At 39.1% G+C, this 16,663-nt stretch overlaps 1 protein-coding gene across 1 annotated transcript in view; it reads right to left on the bottom strand.

Moving 5' to 3' along the window:
• Positions 1–780: 780 nt before the first annotated feature.
• The window catches only part of zgc:63863 (TBC domain-containing protein), a 33,234-nt gene continuing 17,351 nt past the window's right edge, over positions 781–16,663 (bottom strand). The window contains exon 8 of the mRNA XM_022668028.2: positions 781–5,151. Within this exon, the coding sequence (XP_022523749.2) occupies positions 4,896–5,151 (256 nt within the window). The 3' untranslated portion in view covers positions 781–4,895. The remainder of the gene's footprint in view (positions 5,152–16,663) is intronic.

A 16,663-nucleotide genomic window follows, 5' to 3' on the forward strand; every position in this document is an offset into this window, starting at 1 on the left:
TGGTTCTGTGTTTGAACAGGATTGCACTGTTGGAGCTACATGCTTGCTGTTACTTACATTATTAGTATATATTGTTTCTTTAAATGGGAACATTTTACATAATTTAGCATCTAAGCAATTCAGAGTGGTGGCAATTTTACCAAAATTTGATTCAGCTTGATTCACACTGATGGTGGTGATAAAAATGCAACTGTCCAAGGCGTTTAATGAATCACAAAAATATGGCTGCACAAAAATTTGGACCATATTTTGGATCTTGGCTCAATTATTCTGTCTGTTATTCAGTCATTATTTCATTTCAAAGCAGTACCTATTCTTCAGGATCACTGCAGCATCTGATTTGGGATTTGTGGTGCAGTTGCTTCTTACACTCACATTGCAAAAGTCATGCGATAGTCATCATGGGTCGAGACTGAATGTGTTACAACATATGACAAAATAAACAGCACAAAAAGTTTGATAATAAAATGCAATTAAAATGGTTTCAATTTCATTGTTTGTATTATTAAGGCTGTTTTATATGCTGTTTTAAATAAGGCTGTTTCATGTAAGAAATATCAATATTTTACACACATTTGTGTGGTAATCATACTGAGGTCACTATGACATTCAGTTTTGTAATCTTTGTCTACATGTCTCTTCACTTTTGGCCCTAACTTAACAACACAACACTTAATATAAAGAATCTGCTAAATATTAAAAAATCATTGATTAATTCAGCAAGAGAAAAACTTTAATAAAAAATCTGTTTTTTTTTAAAGAGACCCCACAAACAACACATTTTTGCTTCCAAAAATACTTTAATAATTTATGAACATCGTCAGACAGGTACAGGCTTAGTTTAAGGCTGTACAGTGCAATACATCTGACCACTAAATAATTTTATTTAACACATCTGAAGAAGAGCTGAATTTTCAGAAAACAACAGCCCAAAAAAAAGTATTGTAACATTTAAAAATACAGTCAAGACTAATACACAGGTTTTAAAAACCTATTTCAGACCCAATCCCAAACCCAACCCCCCCACCCCCACCCCACCACAGCCCCAGCATCAGGTCAGCATGTGAGCCAAAGCCAGAGAAGCGAAGACAGTTCTGATCAAAAGGCCTGAATTCTCCACTAAACGCTCCAACTGGACAGAACTGCCGTCCAGGTGCCAGCAAGACCCTGCTTAGACTTGGCCAGAGAGCCTGTCACACACTCGCACACACACACACACACACTTCTGCAGAGAAGATGCCAGCCCTCTAAAGACAGCCAGCAGTCTGCTGCTTCATACCCACAGTACATGCTGATCTCTGCACAACATTACACCTGAATTATCTCAACATATTCCACACACTGGCGGTCATAAAGAACTGCTCAGATACATTTAGCACATAAAGACAACTTATACACAAATAAACCGACAAATAAGAGTCTGTGGGTGATATGTAGCTCCTGATTTTCACACCTTTTCTTTTATTATTAAAATGAGCCCAAAATGAAAGTTCTCAATGGAGTGATTGTGATAATCTTCCATAACATAATCTGAATGTTCTCACTCCCTAATCCACGCTATTGTGAACAGATCAAGCCCAAACACTTTGAGCTTCCAAATTAAAACAGGACAGAGCCAAAAGAGGCTATGTTCACATTATCAGAAAGAAGTGACTTAAATCTGATTAGTTTATTTTTTTCCATAGCCTGTGAAAAAATCCGATTTGGCACGTTCACACAGCCATAAAAAAAAAATCAGATCTGAGTCACATTGAGCAAAAAAAACAAACAAACAAAAAAACAGATTTGAGTCACCTCGGCCTAGTAATGTATCAGCATGGCCAGTTAGCATACTGGCTAATCTAGCAAGCTCCCTAAGGAGCCATCCTTTACTGCCTTCTAGGCTTCATGTTTCTTAGAACATGAAATTAAATTCTTAGAAGAATTTTTTTTTTTTCTTCTTAAGACGTGTTTTTGTGCAAAAATGCATCGCAAACAAACAGGAAAAGAAACGGTCCACGTAATTTGTTGCTGGGCATCCTGTTGCTGTGTCGTTGGCCACTTGGGGCCAAATTGGGGCCAAATTACGGGCAACAAATCGTTTACACTATGACACTGATCTGATTTTTTCTTTTTTGGGGGGCTGTGCTGTGTGGACATTTCAAATTTAATCTTTTTAGGAGTATGCATCTTGAATGTGAACAGTGAACAGCGAGCTCAGGATTCACATGTCTTTTTGCCTGTACACAACATGTACAAAAGCAGTGAGGGCAAAAAAAAAAAAAAAAAAAAAAAAACAATGGAGGAGAGAACCAAGTGAAACCAAGTAGCATTGGTGAGGCGACGGGAACCGTCAACATAATCCATCCAATCCAATCTGAGCACAAAACATCAGAACTGATACATTTTGATGAGGTTTGTAATGTGAACGCAGCTTAAAACAGTATATAAACATTATTTTCAAACAAGTTAACAGTAATTTTTTTTTTATATTCACACTTGTAATAGTCATGTAGTTCGAGCATCTGCAATCTACATCCAACCGCACTGTTCGCGCTCCATCCAGTTCAAGTTTTACGTGGTTCTACAGCTGCAATTTAACAGACTAAGCTTAAGGCACATCCTGTTCTTCATATTTCTTCACCCGTTTCTCGTTCACCCATTTGTCAAAACAATCCAAAAACAGATCGGTGCTTGTAAACCAGCATTAGCGTTTGGCCCAAAGCCTTGCCAACAGCCAAAGGGGCCGAATTAAATTCACATTAAATCAAGATGGCCTGGGCATTCCTGACTGGGCATATAATTAACCGCTGAAAAAAAACTCAAAAAAGAAAAAAGAGAAAAAAGAAAGAAGAACCAACACCAGCATGTGTTCAAGCCCCGAAAACTTTTCTGACTGCTGTGCTTTTTCTTGGCAGTGGTGGAGTTTTACGCGACGGACTCCTGATAGCGGCGGCGTCTGGTAGACAAACAGCTGATCCGCAGCTTTTCCCACCCAAGGCACCAACAGACAAGAGCGCCCGGCGCTTTCTGGCAGCGCTCTGCGCTCGTTCCCGCGCCGTAATTCAGGCTCAGGCTCATCAACAGTCTTCTCCCTTGTCTGTTTATGACAAGAGACGCTAAACTGCGTGGATGGGGGGCAGGAAAAGGCAAGCTGCTTAATCTCTTTGGACGGATTTATGTTCCCCAGTCAGTAAACTGTGCGTCGGAAACGTCTCATTAAAATCACCGGAGGGCCAGGTGGTGGTGTTGAGGAACTGAAGGCTGGAGGCTGAGGGAAGCAGGTAGAGCTGCGGGTATAAAATGGGAAATTTTGCTAAGGTTTGATTTTTGGATGTTTTTTTACACCTAACTTTTCAGATCCAGACTTTCTGATTGGCTTTTAGTGATTTGTGATCATAATACATAATAAGCTGTGCTTATAATATGTATGTTAAAATAGTACATATCTATAACTTATCGTTAATAATCTAGTCCCACAATGAACAGTCTGTCACTTTATTGGAGCGCACAAAAAGCTGTTATAATACATTATAATACATATTTAAGACAAGAGTCATTTTTATAGGATAATTTAGGGTGTGATTAAGGACTACGTTTCTTGGTATTGACCTATAACATGTTATAAACACAGCTATTAATGCATTATAATCACAGTTCATGTTGCATTATAAACATGGCTATGATGAATTAGACACTTTTATAAATATGTAAAAAAAGCCATGTATATAATGCCTTATGAATGCATTATAATGCGCTATGAGTATGTTTATAGAGTCTTATAGAGATGACATTCATAGAAAGTGTTACCAAATTTTTTCTTTAGTTTTTTGTGTTTTTATTCTTCGGTTAATGCATATCTTTGCTGGGGTGTGAACTGGATGACTCTAAAGTCCTCTATTCTCCGCAGACCAAAGAACCCCACCTGCTCGCTCTCGTCTCTTCTCGTCTGAATGAGCTGTTTCCTTCACTCTGCGGCGAAGGCCTTCAGCAGGGGAGGGCTGGTGGAGGCGTTTAATAATTTGTGCGTCTGCTGCTGTTCCGAATACGCTACCGGCGCACTTTTTCCCCGACGTTCTGCTGATGGAACGGCATTCAGAAATGCTTATCATTACAAAAACCCGTCTACCACCTTTCATGCTCCCCAATATTAGCTTGAGTAAAATCTATAAATACGAGAGGGGGGTAAAAAGAGAAAAAAAAAAAAAAAAGAGAAAAAAAATGGGAAAATAAACCCTGTTTATGTTTTTTCCCTTCTCATCTTCGCTGCTCAAGGAGTTTTTCTGGCACTTAACAAACGACGTAGATGCTATGTACAGGGGTTTGGACAATGAAACTGAAACTTTATTGTGGTGACGGACAGTTCTGGTGGACTAGTTTTTTGGATACAATCCGGGTTAGCACCCGAACATCCCTTTCAGACAGCTTCCTCTTACAGCGTCCACAGTTAATCCTGTTGGATGTGGTTCGTCCTTCTTGGTGGTATGCTGGCTGACATTACCCTGAATATACCGTGGCTCTTGATGCATCACAAAGACTTGCTGTCTTGGTCACAGATGCTCCAGCAAGATGTGCACCAACAATTTGTCCTCTGACAATTTGTCCTTTTGAACTCTGGTATGTCACCCACAATGTTATAGTGTGCATTGCAATATTTTGAGCAGTAAAACTGTGCACAGTTAATAGTTCGTTGCTAATTGACCCTGCTAATTGAACCTTCATACTCTTACTGCTCTTACTGGTGCAATAGTGTGCAATTAATGAAGATTGGCCACCAGGCTGCTCCAATTTAGCTATGAAACCTCCCACAGTAAAATGACGACAGGTGTTTCAGTTTCATTGTCCAACCCCTTTAGATACATCGCTCCCAGTTTGGCACTGGAAAAAAAAAGAGAAGAAGACACTAAGCCTGCAGGTCAGAAGAGCTGGAGCAGAAAGTCAGGTGCCCAGTCCATGGCGGTTTGGGCCACAGCCAGGGCAGCCGCACCCAAAGTGGCCGAGAGCCCCCACACGGCCATTTTAATGAGCTGGTGCGTGTTGCTGCTGTGGTTGTTGGCGGGCAGCAGGTCGAGGTTGGTGCTGTGGCGCTGGTGAAGCTGCTGTCGGAGAACCGAGTCCGGCCGCTGCTGCAGAGTGGACATCTGGAAGTCCTGAAAAGAGCTGATGGCGATGCTGGAGAAAGAGAGAGAGAGAGATGAAAAGAAAGAATGAATTAATGAATTAATGAATGAAAGAATAGATCAGGATTGGGCTAATTTTAAGCGTTTATTTATTTTATTGTTGTTGATTATGAAGCTTACAGCCAATGAAACCCAAAAATCAGTGTCTCAGAAATTTAGAATATTATATTATAAGACCAATTGGTACTTTTGGCAGTACTGTGGGCAGTGTGCCAAGTCCTGCTGGAAAAGGAAATCTGCACCTTCATAAAAGTTGTCAGTAGCAGAGGGAAGCTGTAAGATATGAAGTGCTGTAAGATTTTGTGGGAAAAAAATGGGATGACACGTCTCTTTATCCAAACCATCACTGATTGGTGGAAACTTTACACTAGACCTCAAGCAGTTTGGACTGTGTGTCTCTCCACTCTTCCTCCAGACTCTGCTCCCTTGATTTTTCCAAATGAAATGTAAAATTTATTCACTGATGATCAGTGATGGTTTGGAGAATCATGTCTGTCATCTGCTGGTGTTGATCCACTGTGTTTTATTATCAAGTCTAAAGTCAGTGCAGTTTTGTTTTCCCGCAAAATCTTACAGCACTTCATGCTTCCCTCTGCTGCTGACAACTTTTATGGAGATGCGGAATTCATTTTCCAGCAGGACTTGGCACACTGCCCACACTGCCAAAAGTACCAATGGGTCTATAATCTAATATTCTAACTTTCTGAGACACAATTTTTGGGGGTTTTCATTGGCTGTAAACCATAATCATCAACAATAAAAGAAACACATGCTTAAAATACTGAAATAAATAACATTTTGAAAAGCATGCATTATTTACACTCCACTTCAGTTATGAGCTACTTTGTGTACTTTGTGATTTTTACTATCAGTAAAAATCAAATGTGACAAAATGTGAAAAACAAAAAAGTTCAAGGGGTATAAATACTTTTGCAAGACACTGTATTATAAGAACAGTCACCCTACTCTTCAAAAAAAAGGGAAAAAATATGGAAGTAAAACAGTGTCACCAGACTTTGAAATTTAAAAGCACTTGAATTTTTAGCACTGAATTATTTTACATTGAATTATTGCATGTGATTTTTTTTGCCTCTGAATTAAACACTTTAATTTTTCAGTATATCATTTTCACTTATTTTATTTTAATGTAAAAAAAAATCAAAAGTAAAAATTCAAGTTTAAAAAATTCAATTAAAATAAATTCAGGTTGCTCAAATTCGACCTGTCAAATTCGACTGCTAAAATACAACGCTCAAAATTCGCTGTCAACATCCGGGACACACAGGATGAGCAATCGATTCAGTCTTCAATCGAGCCAACAACCAGCCAATCACATCACGCTCCGAAGATCACGTGACAGGTAGCGCCTCACGGCTCAGAGCCGCTCAACGCGAGTCACAGCCCCCTCCTCTGCTCCTCTCGAAAAGGTGAGTGTAAAACAGCTGAAAACAGGGCATTTACCTCACCACTGTGGCCATGTAATATCACTTAAACGGTGTAGAAATCCTCACTTTAACCACGGTTTTCTCTGTGGTTTGTAAACATATTAAATTAAGATAGATATCCAGATATACCTTGTTAAACTAACTAACTAAATAAATAAAGCTCCTCTGTTCATTTCAGAAAGAGCTTCAAACACGAACACTAGATCAATTATTTATAAATACAGCCAGACTGTGTGGAAGATAATTACTACTGTAGAATCTGAGATAGTAACTTAGTTAGCTAAATTATAGCTACCTATCTTGCTAGTTAGCTGTGGGACTGTGTGATTATAGACAAGATACTACCTAGTTAGCGGTTTGTTTAGCAATACCTTATTGACACTTTGCTGCAAAGTATATATTACAGGGGGGAAAAAACCCTCAGTGAATGTAATATTAATGCTATTACAGTATTAACTGGAGGACTGAGTGACTGACGGATTCAATTCTACATAAATATACTCAGAGCAAGAGAGAGAGAAAAGTAAGACAAAAACAAAGAAAGGAAGAAAGAGAAAGAGAGAGAGAAAGAGAGAGGGAGAGAGTTAGAGAAGGAGAGGGAGGGCCTTGCGGGGACGGGGAATGCCTTCTAGCCAGCTTACAAAGGACAGAACTTTTAATTTTCAAGAGGAATGCTCCCCAATTACAATGGTCTGCGCTGAGGGCTACAGCACGCACACTCCCCTTCAACAGTTTGGAGAAAAACATCATTAAAAAAAAAAAAAAAATCATAAAATATTCAATTCCATTTCATTATCGTCCCTCTGGTAGAACAGTAAACACCAAACACAAATGTGCTTCTCTCAAGACTCTCTCTCTCAAAAAAAAGAAAAAGAAAGAAACGCTGCACTCAAGCGCACTTGATGAAGTGGCTGTTGTGAGGAAAGGACTGAGGGCGTGAGCTGAAGGGCTCAATGTCTTTAAGACTTCACTCCTTTTCCTTTTTTTCCCTCCCTCCCTCCCTCCCTTTCCTTTTCATTCCCCCTTTTTCTACAGCTCTCATTAAGATCTGCAGCTAATACCACGCAGCTGAAAATAGCTGACAGGTAACAGCAGAGCAATTAACTTTTAAACTCTCACTTTAACAGAGTAACACCCGAGAGAGAGAGAGAGAGAGAGAGAGGCAGCTCAGCGCTGATGAAACCGCAGCCTAATCTGTGACACAAGCTTGCGCAGTTTCCGTCACTTTAAACGCTGTTAGAAGTGTAATAAGGATTCCTTATTTTCTCACACACACACACACACAATCACAAATCAATATAACTGTCTCACTACTAGTCATGTGACTGTAATGTGAAAGAATGGTAAAAACCAGCAGCACTTGTTGACTGGAGAATTTCTGATTTTTTAGCAATACAAGAATAACCAACGCGTTTCAGCGCTCAGGACTTCATCAGGGTTAAAAGACAAAAGTTAATAGCATTCCAGCTTTTAAAACACACATGATTACAAAACAACCAATAAGAACATTCCAAATACTAAAGGTCACATGGTCAGCCAATGAGAAGCTGGCAGCTCAATTCCACAGAGGAAGCACTTCCACCCTTGCCTTCCAAAACGTCTTAAAAGTTAAACAAACACAGTTAATCATCCAAGTCTTTTTCCCTAAAATGGATGATTAACTGTGTTTGTGAATTTCAGAAAACCTCTGGAATATAATCAGGAAGAAGATGGATGACCACAAGCCATCAAACCAAGCTGAACTGCTTTGATTTTTGCACCAGGAGTAAAGCAGCATAAAGTTATCCAAAAGCAGTGTGTAAGACTGGTGGAGGAGAACATGATGCCAGGATGCATGAAAACTGGGATTAAAAACCAGGGTTATTCTACCAAATATTGATTTCTAAACTCTTAAAACTTTATGAATATGAACTTGTTTATTTATATATATATATATATATATATATATTTTTTTTTTTTTCCTGGTCTCACAGGTAGGATTTCTCACACACTTGACTGTTTTCTCAGTCATGTCAACAGACAGATGATGTCAGATATAGAGATATCTTTAAGACTTTGCTTACAGAATTTAGCTAAGAAAACAAGCGCCATATTTTGTAATCCAGCTCTTAGAAAGCCTTTATTTCACCACCTATCATGGTGCCATATGTTATACTGACTTTGATCACTTTCATCGCTCTCTCTCTCTCTCTTCTTCTCTCACTCTCTCTCCTTCTCTCTCTCTCTCCTTCTTTTGCTTCATTCCTCCTCTTTCTGTCACCTCCCTTCTGTAAAGCAGCATCCTGGGTCACGTATACTCTCTCCTCTCTCTCTCTCTCTGCTCTCTTCTGGTCTTTCTTCCTGCTGTCCAATCTGTTGCCCGTGTCTCGCAGACGCAGACGCTGCAGATAAAAGACGTGTGCGTTTGAAATAAACGACTGCTTGAACAGTATATGACTGCTGTGACTAATATACAGTGTGGTAGCAGACGGGCACATTGTTGTAAATGTTCTAAATAAAACGTTTTTAATCGTATTTCCGTTTTACGCCGGCAGTCTCGCACGAGACAGATCTATTATTAGACACTTGCTGAAGAGATGGCATGCCCAATTAACCATGAGTTTGCATTCCCCTAGTGTGTGTGTGTGTGTGTGTGTGTGTGTGCTGCTTGGAGGCTGGTATGAATCAGCAGCTCTGCTGTCCTGCTGTCCTCGTGACCCATAAGGCTGGTTTTGCGCTTGAGTGAGCCGCTGCCAGAGACGTGACACAGTGACGCATCACAACACCCTGTTCACTGAACCCTCACACCACCAACAGTCTCTCTTTCTCTTTCCGTCCCTCTCTCTCTGTCTCTTTCTTACTGTTTTTCTTTCTTTCTGCCTCTCTCTTTGTACCTCTCTCTTTCTGTCTCGCTTTCTTTATTTCTCTCTTTCTTTCTTTCTTTCTTTCTCTCTGTCTGTCTCTTTTTCTCTTTCTTTTTTCTCTATCTCACTTTCTTTATTTCTCTCTGTCTCTTTTTTGTCTCTCTGTCTCTTTCTTTCTTTCCTTCTTTCTTTCTGTCTCTTTTTCTCTTTCTTTCTTTCTTTCTTTCTCTCTGTCTCTTTTCCTCTCTTTTTTCTCTCTGTCTCTTTTCCTCTCTTTTTTCTCTATCTCACCTTATTTATTTCTCTGTCTCTTTTTTGTCTTTCTTTCTCTCTCTCTTATTCTTTCTTTTTTCTCTCTCACTTTCTTTATTTCTCTCTGTCTCTTTTTTGTCTCTGTCTCTTTTTCTCTTTCTTTTTTCTCTATCTCACTTTCTTTTTCTCTGTCTCTTTTTCTCTTTCTTTTTTCTCTCTCACTTTCTTTATTTCTCTCTGTCTCTTTCTTTCTTTCTTGTCGCTTTCTCTACTTCTCTCTCTACGTCTCTCTGTCTACGTCTCTCTCTCTACGTCTCTCTGAAAACAGGTGCGATACTGTCTGATTTAAACCCTGACAACAGTCAACCATCAGACGTTCATCGCTTGACAATGCAGGTTTGTATGCTCCATGCTCGCTCATCAGGTACACATTCACTCATTACAAACATACATGGGTCACAATAAACAATAAACAGCTCGTGCGCCTTTTCAGCATCAACAAGCTGGTCAGTTCCCTCTGCTAAGAAGCACAGAAGCACTATGCCATTTAAATAGCAATCCGCCAAAGTCAGAGCACACCTAGCTATTAAAGCAAATAACGAGTGACATGCTCATTGGTTTATTTTGCATTATGCCCAAAACAACCCCTTGATTAACCAGATTGTGAATAAGCCACAAATAAGCCCAAACAAGCTTTTAAAGCTTCAAGATGTTTTAACTGTATGTAATAAAACTTGTGTATCCCTAAACCTAATTCTAACCTTAGCCTCAGAAAAAATCCTCAGAACAAAGTTTATAAAATCAGGAGCATTTAGCTAGTCCTAGCTTTGTAGGAAAACCAGAGAAAATAGACCTAATCTACAAAGTTAAAACCTGAACATGTAAAAAATACAAATACGTACCTGAAAATATCTCCCGTTTGATAAAACCAAAAAAATAGAAGCAGCGCCGTTTCCACGCCCCCCAAAAATAAAGCTACAAAAGCAATCACAGAACACATGCTAAACACAATAACACTGTTGGTGCCTCGCCGTACAGCCTAAATAAAGCCTAAATAAATCTCTCTGTATTTGCAAGATTAAAGCTTATGTGTGTGATAAGCCAGCAGCCTCAGAGCGTGCATTCCTTTACCGCGAGAGAGAGAGAAAGAGAGAGAGAGAGAAAGTGCATGAAGTGTCTGCAAGACAAGCTCCTCTAAATCCTGATGCAGCAAAAGAACAACAAAAAAACACAACCGGCATCCACACATTCCTACAGACCTTATCCTTTCGTAATGTAAAGAAATCAGCAGCCTGTGATTGGCCTAAACTTCCACTTCAAGAAATATGCCAATCTAAGCCCAACTCTGTAGCTTATACATTGTAAAAGAAATGTGTATTTAAGTCTATATATATTAACAGTATACTTAACATAAAAAGTACATACTTATTAAAATTTTAATATGTACTTTAATACATACTAAATGTACTATTTGAAAGAACTTATGACAAAAGCATATTTCAGTTGTAATTGAGCTATATTTAAATACAACATAAAAGCATTAGGTTGTGAGTGTATTTTTCATTCAACTTCTACAAACTTAAGTAAATTTAAGTATGTGTTTTTTAAAAACCTTACTAATAAACTTAAATAATGCAAAGAAAACAAGTTCATATTTATAAAGTTTTAAGAGTTTAGAAATCAATATTTGGTGGAATAACCCTGGTTTTTAATCACAGTTTTCATGCATCTTGGCATCATGTTCTCCTCCACCGGTCTTACACACTGCTTTTGGATAACTTTATGCTTTACACTCCTGGTGCAAAAAATCAAGCAGTTCAGTTTGGTGGTTTGATGGTTTGTGATCATCCATCTTCCTCTTGATTATATTCCAGAGGTTTTCAATTTGGTAAAATCAAAGAAACTTGTCATTTTTAAGTGCTGTCTTATTTTTTTCCAGAGCTGTATATGGTTAGAAAGAGCTAGAAATCCTACTGTTTTTAAAAACTGCAGAAAATAGTGATTTCTTTGCATGGGTAACTCTATGCCCCTATAACAAGCATTGTAAGCCTGTTGGGAGCTAAAAGTGGCTAAAAGCACTATATTTTGGAAAACTAAGGGCGATTGGAAGTGGGATATTCAACAAACGTTCCATTAGAGAAATATTTGTAACACTGTATCACTGATAACAGCTAACAAAGGTAGTGACTGATACACTCATTGAAGCTTATAAACAACTAATGTATTTTTACAGATGCAAATCATGAAACCATGAGACAAATTCTCAGTGATTGAATTGTGTTTATTGAAAGTCCGATCTAAAGTGAAAAATTGTTTGTGTGTCCGTTGCCTTATAAATCACTAAAAGGTCATTTATGCTTAAATCTTGACTTATGCATTTTTTGCTGGGGGTGAAACTTAAAGAAACAACATCACAGAAGCAGCATAAAAACCAGCAGAGTCACGGTTAGTGTGGAGAACACCCGGTTTTACATGATCAGACGCGGTAGAGTACACTGCTGAGCCGCCTGAAAGGTGAACACTCCAGTGATCCCACCATGCTTTAAAATTCGAGTACACAGAGAGACACACACACACACACACACACACACACAAAGAGAAAAAGAGAGCAAGAAAGTGACATGGGACCCCTGCTGTCGGATTAAAGATGTGCCTGAGGTGGTACTATAGTCAGCCACTGTAGAATCCACAGTCTTGGCACTGACTGAGTATTGCTTCATATACACACACACACACACACACACACACACACACACGCACTCCCTCTTTCACACCCATAATCATAATGACAACTGATTACACTGGTTACACTGAGTACACTGCGTTTACTCGTCTTGTTCACTAAGAATCTGGCACCACAAATACCAGATACAGCAACTGCAGCATATAAAAAAAGTTCACCCATTTATTTTACAACAGCAGGACGGAACATGTAAGTGGTACCTCTTTGCTACTGGATGTAACAGGTAACCTGTGACTCCTTACGTAACTTGACATGACGGGTAACTCTCCATTAAGCACAATGCAACAGTTTACTTTTGATGTAACATAATGTAATAGGTAACTCTCGATTTAGCACAATGTAACAGGTAACTCCCAACATAACTGAAAGTAACAGGTTACTCTTGTTAAAAAGTGATATAACTCTTAATGTAATTGGATGTAACAGGTAATGGGTCAGGTAAACGTCAAGATATAACTGCAACTCCTAGGGTGATGTGGATCAGCACAAGGCTGCGTCTGTGAGCTGATGTATCAGAACCGAGTCGCTGCGCTTTCCTCCGAGCGTTAGCACTGTGATGCTACTCAGCAATGCTAAAGCATCAGCAGCAGTTCAAAAAGAGGCGGTGTCTGACTTTACACGTATCGGAGGAGGCATGTGCTAGTCTTCACCCTCCTGGTGTGTTGTGGGATTACCGTATTTTTCGGACTATAAGGCGCACCGTATTATAAGACGCACTATCAAAGAACGCCTATTTTCTGCTATTTTTCCATACATAGGGCGCATCGCATTATAAGGCGCGTTAAGTGACACTAGAAAGGGTGCCTATATCAAAGTGAACAGGGGTGGCGCCATGTTTCCCTTCCCCCACCGGGGGTGGTCGCTTGCCGGTGGAGCGTCTCAGTATACAAATCTAGCTATTTCAAAGTCAAACGAGTGCTGGATATTAATCTACACAGATTCCTCTCCTGAAAACTGTTTATAATCTAGCTATTTCAAAGTCAAACGAGTGCTGGATATTAATCTACACAGATTCCTCTCCTGAAAACTGTTTATTTGGGTGAGTAACGTGCTTCAGTTTATTTACAGTAAGCTTAGATTTCCAGATGTCCACTAAGGCTTGCTGCACCAGCGTTAGCATAGCTATCCGCTAGCACGCTAGCTAGTCACCTAAACTAGTAAAGTTAACCCAAACTTAAACGACAGCGTTACACTGAGTAATCCTGCGTGTTCTGGTAAGACAGTGAGATATTAGCTAGCGATTCGTCCCCCGTAGCTTGTTTTAACACGGTAAACAAGCAGATTACAGGCTGATAAAACTCACCTCTGAGAGAGTTAGCGCTTAGCATCTAGCTAATGCTAGCCAGGCAAAGCAGCACAGACTTACAGGCCGATAACTCACCTCTGAACGGTGAACGCTTAGCGATTAGCATCTAACTCTAATAATACTGCTCCAGCAGTATTAAAAGTGCTAAATTTAGAAAATACTGATCTCTGAACAGTGAAAAAGCTAGCTAGCTAAGCGGTTAGCATCTAGCTAATGCTATTGCTGCTCCAGCCTCGGAGCGGCACGGCTCAGCATGGAGTGTGTGTTTACTGCTCCTTACACCTGACGGGTAAAATTTAGATAATACTGATCTCTGAACAGTGAATAAGCTAGCTAATGCTATTTGCTGCTCCAGCCTCGGAGCTGCACGGCTCTGGACTCTGTATAGCACTGAAACTCTGTATAACGCTGCACGGAGTGTGTGTTTACTGCTCCTTACAACCTGACGAGTAAAATTTAGATAATACTGATCTCAGTGAATAAGCTAGCTAGCTTAGCGGTTAGCATCTAGCTAATGCTATTGCTGCTCAGCCTCGGAGCTGCACGGCTCTGGACTCTGTATAGCACTGAAACTCTCTATAACGCTGCACGGAGTGTGTGTTTACTGCTCCTTACAACCTGACGAGTAAAATCCATACAAAAGGCGCACCGTATTATAAGACGCACTGTCAATTTTTGTGAAAATTAAAAGTTTTTAAGTGCGCCTTATAGTCCGAAAAATACGGTACTAGTGATGGGGGGGGGGGGTAAATTGGGGAGAAAATGGGACAAAAATCTAGAAATAAAAAAAAATAATAAAATAAAACCTGCGGTAAAGAATATTGATTGTCAAATTCTGTGAAATTGCCAACAACAAATCCATAAATCCTGATATTTGCTTATTTAAAAGTATTTTATCCTCTTCAGTAACACAGAAAATAGTCCTGCCATATATGAAATATCACAGTATGACAGCATCATGATATAATTCTTACTGTGGGCTATGTATCGTGATCTCTGATTCCCAACCCTAGGAAATAATGTTTAAAAAAAAAAAGTGGTAAAAATTTATGAAAACTTGCAAAACTATTTTCTGTATTAGGTAGGGGCGTGCCATACTGTATCGTATGCAATAATATCGCCAACATTTTTGAATATCGTAAACAATATTATACCCTGTAATTTTGTGGCATATCACCCACCCCTAATTATAACATCAGGGTACTACTTTTTTTCACTGTTTTTAGCAAAAGAAAAAAAAATCACATTTATTTGACTTTAATCCTGGATATATGGAGATATATTTAGAGTGCATTATTAGTATCATGACATTCTGGATCATTGAATTCTGTTACAAATTCTTGTATTTTTTTTTTTATATCTCAGTTAGAGGAGTGCAATATCATTTTTTTTATGTTTTGTCATATCGCCCAGAGCATTGTTTTTAGTATTTGGCCTTATTTGGCGAATTGTTTCATTTTGTTCGGTTTCAGCCTGAAAAATATATATTTTCAGTGCATCACTATGCACTATTTCATGAACATCAGCCTCTCAGTGAATTTGAATGTAAAGCTCATCTCTATTACGGGCATAGTTCTCCATGAAATCACAAGTGGTTCTTCATTGATCGGTACAGCACCTAATTCCAGTCCTGATTCCATTAAAACACCCATAAAAAACTCATCTGGATCATCTTAATCTTCTAATAAGACATGCAACAGGCTGAATGAGAATAAGGCCACGGTGCTAATCGTGTTTCAAAGCTTAGAAAGACGCAGCAGCCGAATATAAATCACCACGGCAGAACAAAGGCCTGCGCTTTTAGGGTTTTTTTTTGCGCATGTGTACGTGTGCGTGTGTGTATATGTGTGCATGTGTGTGCAGCACTTGTGTCTGAGAGGAGGAGGAGGAGGAGGAGGAGGAGGAGGAGGAGGAGGAAGGATTACTGAAGAACATTTGGGGGAGGTCAATGCCATTAGGGGCCCCGAACCCTTAGCTCATTACTACACATGGCGGGGTCAATTTGCACAATACTACAGGAGTCTACAGGTCATAGCTCGGGGCTCAGCGACATCTGAGAGAACAATGCAGCGGCACATACTCACATTTATACACACATATGAGGTCATAGGTACTATATATTGTGTTATATTTTTTTGGGAAAAACACCTCACAATATCAGGGTCATTCTATTGTCCTTGATATTGAAGGTCAGTCCAGTTTACTCATTTTTTTATCCTGGTTAAAAATGTGTTAAGTTTTCAATTCAAACAAACAAACAAATCTGAGAATAATCTTTACAATTAGCCTATTATAAACAAAGCAAATTAAAACATTAAAATATACCTGCTTTGGACTTTATTTTGATTTTAAATGAAAATAGTCTACGACTAGATTTAATCACCTTCTGGAAAACTATGACTATAAAGAATTTCTATAGAAGAGACAAGGCTTAAGCCCTGTCCAAAAAAATAAGACCCTATCTGGCAGATTTTTAGTGAGGGATTAAGCCTAGTCTTGAACTAGACATCATTTGGAATGCCACTTTTACACTGAAAGGAAAATATAGTAAAAAATATAGGCTTAATCCATAAAAAGCTGTTTTCCAGAGTGGGATTAAGGCATTTTCTGGACTACAGATCATTCTGAATGGAGTTTTTCTATATAGCAGAGACTAGGCTTAAACCCTGTATGGAAAATCAGACCCTCTGTCACAGATTTTCAGTGAGGGATTAGGTTAAGACAGCAATTTGAAGCAGTATTTTACATTGATTCATACAACTAGGCTTATTCCCTTACCAAGAAACTGATAATTTGCAATGACACTTTTACATTAAAAGGAAAATATAGCCTATGACTAGGCTTAATCCATAAAATGCAATTTTCCAGACTGGGATTAGGGCAATTTCTGGTCTACACAGCATTCTGAATGGAGA

Source organism: Astyanax mexicanus, chromosome 3 (genome assembly GCF_023375975.1).
Source record: "Astyanax mexicanus isolate ESR-SI-001 chromosome 3, AstMex3_surface, whole genome shotgun sequence".
NCBI classification, from domain to species: Eukaryota; Metazoa; Chordata; class Actinopteri; order Characiformes; family Acestrorhamphidae; genus Astyanax; species Astyanax mexicanus.